The following is an 8,742-nucleotide window of genomic DNA, read 5'->3' on the forward strand; positions in this document are numbered from 1 at the left end:
ATATAACAATAATAAACTTTCAAGTTAATAATTAAGTGTTAAGATTAGAGGAAAAACTGACATTCTAAATGAAAGTCAATAAATTGGTTTTTAAGGTACATTAGGATAGCTATATCTATAAATTAGCTCTCTGTGTATGATAAATTTCGGGAGTTTGCCATTATAAAATTTACTTTTATCATACACCTCCAGAAAGGAGTAACTAAAGTTAATTTAAAATGGCTCCGATTCATCAAAAGTCACATGACTCTTACCAACAAACTTTCATGAAAGCCAAATCTGCAACGATTCGAAGACAAATCTCCTAGAAACATGCTTTTTTTCACAATCATTGCTACAGGGACATGTACAGGTATATCAGTATATTCTCAAATATTCATGCATTTACTGATTTCAACTTGAGAGGTCAACCAGAAGCCAACCTGAACATCCTACATCACTTAGCTCATTCCTTCTTGCCATAGTCAAGAAGTTAATTTCCTCCATCATAATTAGCAGAAAGATTCCAGATTTCAGAAAACTGAGCAGGAAGTATGGCATTTGAAACATTTCCCTTCAGACCAGAGGGGATGAAAGTGGATGCTGCAAGGAGAAGAAAGAACTTGAGCTAGACCTGTAAAGGCTAAATAAAGCTCCTGTTCTTTGAATGATGCTCTAGTCTATCATACAGGTATGTAGGGGCCAATCCCCTCATCGTTTGTCCTTTCAGCAGTGAACAGAGAGGATGCAACTTTCAAGTGACGTCTCAGAAGTTCCTTTCACTCATTTTTGCCCCTCTTGGCCCAAAATAATGAGTCCTGGTGATGCAGCGGTTAAAGTGCTCGGAGGCAAACCAAATGGTCAGCTGGCGGCCTGATTCCATAAAGATTTACAATCTTGGAAACCCTATGGGTCGGTTCTACTCTGTCCTATAGGGTCACTATGCGTTGGAATTGACTGGAGGGCAGTGGATTTGGTTTTCGTTTGGTACCCTAAAATGAATAAAACGTTTCCAGAAATTTAAGCCAAAAACTTTTAAATAAGTTCCTCCTGCCCAGTTCTAAGAAATCTTGGAAGTTGTTTCACAGGAGCAGCTTTGTTATACCACTCTCACGGATTTAATGGGACCAGGGGACCCAAAAACACAGTAAAGGGCATATTTAAGCCAAGGAGAAAGATTTTTAGGACAGGGTGAGTGCCACATGTGTCTTTAATGTCCAACAGCTGCTAGAGATCATAACCCCGCTGCTCTTTCTGTACCCCCCACCAGAATCCTATGTTTCAAAGAGTATTGTAACTAAAGGGACTTCCCTGCCTTGTAATCTGAGAAATGAACTCAAACTCCAGCAGATTCAAGGATTTAAAAAAAAAAAAAAAACTAAATGTACCTGTTATGTTGCCGACTGAACCCTTAACTAGTTAAATCACCAGGGGAGGGACGCGGAGTGGAAGGAGGGGGTTACACAATGCATTTGGACAGGCCAAGGAGGAAGGTAAGAAGAGTGAGAAACCACGGGGGGCAGCCGGGATTCCCGGGACAGTTCGGATTCCCGGGCAGCCCAGTGACTTCTCCCATGCAAGCTAACTTCATATTGGAGCTCTCCAAGGCTCGAGCAACCCAGTGCGTCTCTGGACCTTAAATCCCAGTGGAGGTAAACGCGCCCAGGGCACCGCGTCCGCGCGTGGTTTCGGGTGCCCCGGACGCCACAACCTGTCGCCCGGTCCCCGCGCAGACAATGCCGCGCGCGCTTCCCGAGGCCTCGCCGGGACCCGCGCCTCACCGTCCCCCTGCATCCCGCGCGGGGGACACTTACCGACACCAAAAACTCCAGCGTTCCCACGTAGTCCTGCTCGGTCTTCTGGAGCTCGCTGAGCACGCACACACGCAGGCGAAGCTGTTTCTCCAGGTCCTTGGCGCTCTCGGAGCGGGCATCCCATCGGCTCTCCTCGCTCATGGTGGGCAGAGGGGCGCGGGGCTGGCGGCCCTGCTGCGCGCTCGCCCGCCTGCCCGCGTCTGCCCGGGATCCGGGGCCCAGAGAAAGAGAAGTTGCTGCTTCTGCAAAGTCCGAGGAGGAACGGGCGACTTCAGTAGCCTGAGAGTGGCTGGGGCGGGGGAAGAGGAGGGGGCTGGGGCTCGGGCTCGAACTCGTTGTCGGAAGGCGCAGGCTTTGCAGAGGTGGCCCCCAAGAGAGGGGGTTCCGGGCCCGGACCTGCTCGCCAGGCTCTGCGTCTCCGGCCTCACGCGGCCGAGGCTGGAGAGGAGGCAGCTCCGGCAGCCACAGCGGTGACTTGGACATTAATCAAATGCTTTGTATCCATGTGACTCCGACCTTTTACCCTTCGCCAAATCTCAGGAAAAAGGAAACACAACTCTGGGGAAGTGTTGCGTGCCAGTTAACTAAATACACACACAGACATACACACAGAGAATCAGCACTTGAGGAGATGGAATTAATTGGAAGTTCCCAAACCGGGAAGGACACACTCCCCTCAAAAGGATCTGAGGCAGAGCCCGAGGGCTGCTCCTGAGACTCTCGCCTATTGTTTAGTTTTAATGTGTTTGGTAAAAATCCTGAAAGCAAAGAAACAAGTCCCCACGGTTACGTAACTAGACGGGAAGAAAAACAACCACAGTACTTACCCTCTTGTCTTTGAAAAGAAACACATTGATTTTTGGTTTTATTCAGGCACAAAACAGACTTGTTTTAACACACACATCCCCCCTCCCCCAACCGCGACTATTTCGCGGAGCAGACGCTTTTCTCTCTGCCTTTGGAAAGTGAATTAACATAATAAATGAAAATATTATGGGAAAGTGACAGGCAGACCCATACAATAAACTTCAGATACAACAAACACCGCCACTGAGCTGTGCTACGTTTTGGAGAGAAACGTTTTGCATGTCTATAACTCTTTTTCAACATCAGCATAGTATGTAAATTAAACTAGAGCAAGGATATTTCAGTTAGTGTTGTTTTTAAGAACTGCTGAGATTTAAGAAAGTATCGCTAATTCGGAAGACAAAGCTGCTATTGAATACTCAATAAATGATGGGGATGTAAAGATGCATTTATGCACTGCATAGTGCCTAAGGCACTTGACTACTAACTAGAAGGCTGGCGGTTCAAACCCACCAGCCACTCCTCAGAAGAAAGATGGGGCAATCTACTTCAGTAGTGATACTGCATCAGAAACCCAAGGAGGGGTCGCTATGAGTCGGTCTGACTCGGGGCACGTAACAACAACGACATATGTGTATGTATGTGTGTGTGTATATATATACATACACGTACTGTTGTTGTTAGGTGCCTGGAGTCGGCTCAGAATATGTGTGTGTGTGTGTGTGTGTGTGTATAAACCGAAAACCAAACTCACTGCTGTGGAGTGGACCAACTCAAGCGACCCATCCTTGGGTTTCCGAGGCGAGGCGGTACCACTAAGTAAGTAGATTGCCCAACCTTCCTTCTGAGGAGTGGCTGGTGGATTTGAACCACCAGCCTTCTAGTGAGCAGTTTGTATATATATAATATACAAACAAATATATATATAATATTTATATATGTATTTTTCCCGTAGTATTTAAGAACAGAAACACAGAGTGTGTCCTGGTTTTAATGTTTATGTTTAATATTTTTGTCCACACCTGGAAACTGATTTCTGTTTCTGATTCTGGACCTCAAAAGTACTGAATATTTCCAATTAATTTAAACAAATAAAAACTTTATATGTTTTTGACTTTAAGTATTTTGATTATCCATATTTTTTCAAAGCATTGTTTCTTAGGACAATTTTAAACAGTTCACAAATCATTTCATTCAAATAAATTGAATGGTGAATACTTTGAATGCAAGAATATATCCTGTTAATTTGTTCCAATAGTTGAAAGCATTTGCAAAATTCTAAAAATTAAAAATAATTTTCACATTATTTATATCAAAATAATTATCAGTTTTCCAGGTAATGTCTTTTCAGAACATGATTTGGGATGAATAACTCTACTGAACTGGAGGAAAACAGATATTTTTTGCTGTTATGTACATAGTTTTTTAATCATGTGTGATGAACTGATAGACAAGATGCAATCTTCCCGCTTTTAATGCTACTTCACCACTCATTGCCATGGACTCAGTTCCAACTCATAGTGACCCCTCCTTGGGTTTCCAAAGCAGTATCTCCACAGCAGTAGATTGCCCAGTCTTCCTTCTGATTAGTGGCTGGTAGGTTTGAACCACCAGCCTTCTGGTTAGCAGTCAAATGCCTTAGGCACTATACTACAGAGTCAATCTAGAGATCTGAGGAAGTAGTACCTCAGGCATTTGACTGCATCTGATTACAGAATGCTGATGATTCAAACCGGCCAGCCTCCTGGGAAGGAAGATGGGGCGATCTACTTCCATAGAGATTTACTGTCTCTGATACCCAATGGGGTCACTATGAGTTAAAATCAACTAGATGGCAATGAGGGTTTTTTTGGAGTTTTCTAGAGGTAGCCATGAGCAAAGGGCAAATAGTGTAGATGATTTCACACCCTGTGGCAAAAGAACAAAGGACAAAGTACATTAAAGAGCAGATCTTACAGCACCTAGTAAACAATAAACAAAAGAAGCGGAAGACATAGGAAACACACATCCATTAATGAATGGGCAAATCAAACGGCATTTAACCTTCTCATAGTGTATGTACAGGGAGGAAGAAAGGAATGCATTTCTTCCTCCCCAAGTCTGCACCTTTTCCCATTGACAAAAACAAGTTAATAAATTTTATGCTTTCTATCAGATGTTTTCTGAGATAAAATTTCTCGCTTACCAATTGCCCCCATTAGTCTGTACACAATCCACTACAGCTGCAGCTTCACCTCTGAGGCACGAGTTTGAATCACCAATAGGATTTTACCCAACCAAAGTATTCATCTCAATTCAACAAACATACACTGGGGAACTCCATGCACATTGCATAATATCTGGCCTGAGGACCACACAGACTCTGATCTCTCTAGAACAATTTTTCTCAACGTGGGTCACACACAGACCATTGTATCAGAGTCATCCGAAGTGCTTGTTAAAATTATCATTCCTAGACCCCATCCCAAATTTATTGAATGAGAATTTCAGGATAAGTGTAGTGCCTAAGGCACTTGACTGCTAACTAGACAGCTGGAGGTTCAAACCCACCAGCCACTCCTGGGAAGGAAGGTTGGGTGATCTACTTCCATAGTGATTCCACCTCAGAAACCCAAGAAGGGGTCTCTCTGAGTCGGGTCTGACTAGACAGCACACAACAACAGACTCATTTAACAAGGTACTCAGATTCTTTTTGTTGCTGTTGTTTTTAGATGCTGTCGAATTCTCTCTGATTGATAGCTACCCTATGCACAGCAGAACAAAACACTGTCTGGTCCTGTGCCAGCCTCATGCTCCTTGCTATACCTAAGCCCATCGTTGCAGTCACTGTGTCTATCTATCTCATTGAGGGCCTTCCCCTTTTCGTTGACCCTCCTCTTTACCAAGTGTGATATCCTTCTCCAGGGATTTTTCTTATGCACACTAATATTTGAGAATCACCATTCTGAAGACATACAGGTGGGTAAGTGACTCACAAGTATAACTACCTCTATTAAAAAGCAAATCACAATGAATGCTTCGCAAAAAAGTAACAAATATACAGTGTGAGCTAGCAGAAAAATATTCATTTTAAATGTGCAGATCAGATTTCTCTCAGAAGTGCCCTGTAGAGATCTTATTACATATGAATAATTTCTGCCCACACTTCTGCTTCTCGGTCTACTCCTCAGTATCATTTATAATTAAGGAACAACTTCAGGACATCATGTAGTGCCTTCTGCCAGGCACCTCTCAGTGTCTTCGTCAGCCCTGGATGGAGTTCTTAATTCTTCATCAAAGACATAAAAGCATAAGAAAACAGGACTGGAGTATCTGGAAACCTTCACTTTGATGGTAAATAAGGTCTTTCATTAGCTCTGAATGTACTGCATCTCTTCCCACTTCCTCTATTGAAACTTTAGGCTCTGTCTGCCAGGAAAAGTAAAGCTACAACCAAAATGACAGACAGGGTCCAGTTTTTGCCTTGAAATACTAATGAGGTTGAAATATCCAATAAAAAGGAGGTGGGAGAAAAGAAGATAGAAGAGGCTGAGTAGTAAACCAGGTCAGCCATTAAACTTATTTCCCATGCATGAGCTTGATTTGGTTAGAAACCATTATCATTTGGTTCAAAGAGTCAAAGTCCACTGTAGAGTGGGACTTCTTTTGATCAGGCTTAGAGAAGGATGACTGCTAGACTGGAAGACTGAAAAATCTAGGGTTGCTTCTTTGCATGAAGAGAGCTCTCTTGGTAATATTCCACATTGAGGTCATTTTTTTCTCGATGCTACTTCAATATTACTATTTGCCCAGAGTAATAATAGATAGTTGATGATATTTGACGATGTAGTTCATTAAAAAAAAAAGTATAGATTTCTCTACTGCATTGTCATCTTAAAAAGGAAAAACCCCAACAGTCAGATTGCCTTTTATTCACAAGTGAAATTAATTCTGGAATGTCTTTGACTACTGTGACCTATGATAGACTGCCCTTGACCATATGTTGTTGTTGTTATTATGTGCCGACAAGTCAGACCCGACTCACAGCGACCCCTCTTTGGGTTTCTGATACAGTATCACTACGGAAGTAGATTGCCCCATCTTCCCGAGAAAAAATGTTACAGACACGTTAGAGCTATATTGATGTGTATTTCAGAGTCTTGGATGAGCAGTAATTCTGAAAATATCTGTTCATTTATTTTATAATTCATGTCAATTCCTCAGTTACTTCCACTTAATTTTGATGATAATTTAGTTATAAGAAGCATAGGTTACGTTGGAGTATGTACTAACTCTATTATACCAAATCAAGACTTTTAGAATACGTATTGTTAACAAAAGAAAATAGAGTTTTCACAAGCTATATTTTAATTTCTGACAAAATGTTTAAAGGCATACCCACTGCCATCAAACTGATTCCAACTCATAGTGACTGTACAGGTCACTATACCCTATACCTCTCCTTCCTGGAAAAATTTGTAAAGAGTCTGTGGTAAATTTCATCTAGTCTGTGGTTGGCAGATTGATGCCCCCATCCCTGCCCCGAGATATCCACATCTGCAGTATATTGAATGGTGACTCTCAAAAAGATATATCCAAGTCTTAAGCCCAAAACTCGAAAACAAATTAACTGCCATCAAGTCAACTCCAACTCAACAACCCTATAGAACAAAGTAAAATGGCCCCATAGGGTTTCCAACGCTATAAATCTTTACAAAAGCAGACTGCCTCATCTTTCTTCCATGGAGAGGCCGGTGGGTTTGAACCACTGACCTTTTGGTTAGCAGCTAAATGCCTTAACCACTGTACCACTTGTCCTAATCAATCCAGGAACCTGTCAATATGGCCTTACTTGGAAAAAAGATTTTTGCTGATATAATTCAGCTAATGGTCATAAAATGAAATCATCCAAGATTTAGAATGGGTCCTAAATCCAAAGACAAGTGTCCTTGGAGAAAAAACCCACTATCATCGAGTCAATTACAATTCATAGCAACCTCCATTGGGTTTCCAAGTGGTAAATCTTTACGGAAGTAGATTGTCCCACCTTCCTTCTGCATAGTGACTGGTGGGTTTGAACTACCAACCTTCTGATTAGTAGGAAAATGCTTTAGGCATTGTGCCACCAGAGCTCCTTTAAAAGAGAAAGGCAGAGGGAAATTTGGGAATTAAAGACACAGAGGGGATGGGTGGAAAAGGCAAGGATTCTCCCTGAGAGCCTTCAGAAGGAGAGTGGCCCTGCTGACAACTTGTTTTCAGACTTCTCTCCTCCAAACTGAGAAAGAATACATTTCTGTTGTTTTAAGCCACCAAATTTGTGGTAATATGTTACAGCAGCACTGGGAGACTACTCAAACTCACTGCCACCAAGTCCAATCCAACTCATAGCGACCCCTCCTTGAGTTTCCGAGGCGGTATCACTACGGAAGTAGATCGCCCAATCTTCCTTCCAAAGAGAATGTCTTAATTCCTATAACTGTAAATATATCACATGACATGACAGAAGTGATTTTGCAGATGTGATTAAGGACCTTGAGATAGATTCTCCTAGATTACCCAAATGGACGCAATCTAATCACATCAGTCCTTAAAAACAGACCATTCTGGCTGTGGTCACAGAGGGAATTGTGACCAAGAGAGAATGATCAGAGAAATGCAATATTACTGACTTTGAAGATGGCAGTGGACACTTTACCTTTTAGAAAAGTGTTGAAGTTTCTCTCCTGCTGATCTTTCTCTTGATTATAATGTTTTATCATTTCTTCTCATTATCTAATGGATTTTACGTTTGTTTGTTTGAAGAAGTTAAGGACAAGCTCATATGCTCAGCCCAGTACCTTGAATTGTCTTCACCTTTTCCAGTTGCCATCAAGTCAACTCTAACTCATGGCAACACCATAGGGTTTTCAGGGGCTGAGTTTTCAGAAGTAGATTGCCAGACTTTTCTCCTAAGGCACCTCTGGGTCGACTCAAACTTTCACATTTTTGTTGACAACCAAGGGCTTTAACCACTTATACTACCTGGGGATCTTCATCTTTAACTAGAAGTTTCCAATTCTATCTAATAAAGCTGCTCATGGAACTTTTAAATAAAAGTGTTTAGGATAGCCAAAAAGAACCAGTGATGACTTCATGTATTAATCACGTATGCACTCCCTCTTGA

General features: G+C 42.1%; 1 protein-coding gene across 1 annotated transcript in view; it reads right to left on the reverse strand.

Moving 5' to 3' along the window:
• PREX2 (phosphatidylinositol-3,4,5-trisphosphate dependent Rac exchange factor 2) overlaps positions 1–1,934 on the reverse strand; it is a 466,421-nt gene extending 464,487 nt beyond the window's left edge. The window contains exon 1 of the mRNA XM_007947357.2: positions 1,794–1,934. Coding sequence (XP_007945548.1) covers positions 1,794–1,934 — 141 coding nt within the window. The remainder of the gene's footprint in view (positions 1–1,793) is intronic.
• Between the last annotated feature and the right edge of the window lie 6,808 nt (positions 1,935–8,742).

Source organism: Orycteropus afer, unplaced genomic scaffold (genome assembly GCF_000298275.1).
Source record: "Orycteropus afer afer isolate SDZICR_OR568_19922 unplaced genomic scaffold, OryAfe1.0 scaffold00181, whole genome shotgun sequence".
Lineage (NCBI taxonomy): Eukaryota > Metazoa > Chordata > Mammalia > Tubulidentata > Orycteropodidae > Orycteropus > Orycteropus afer.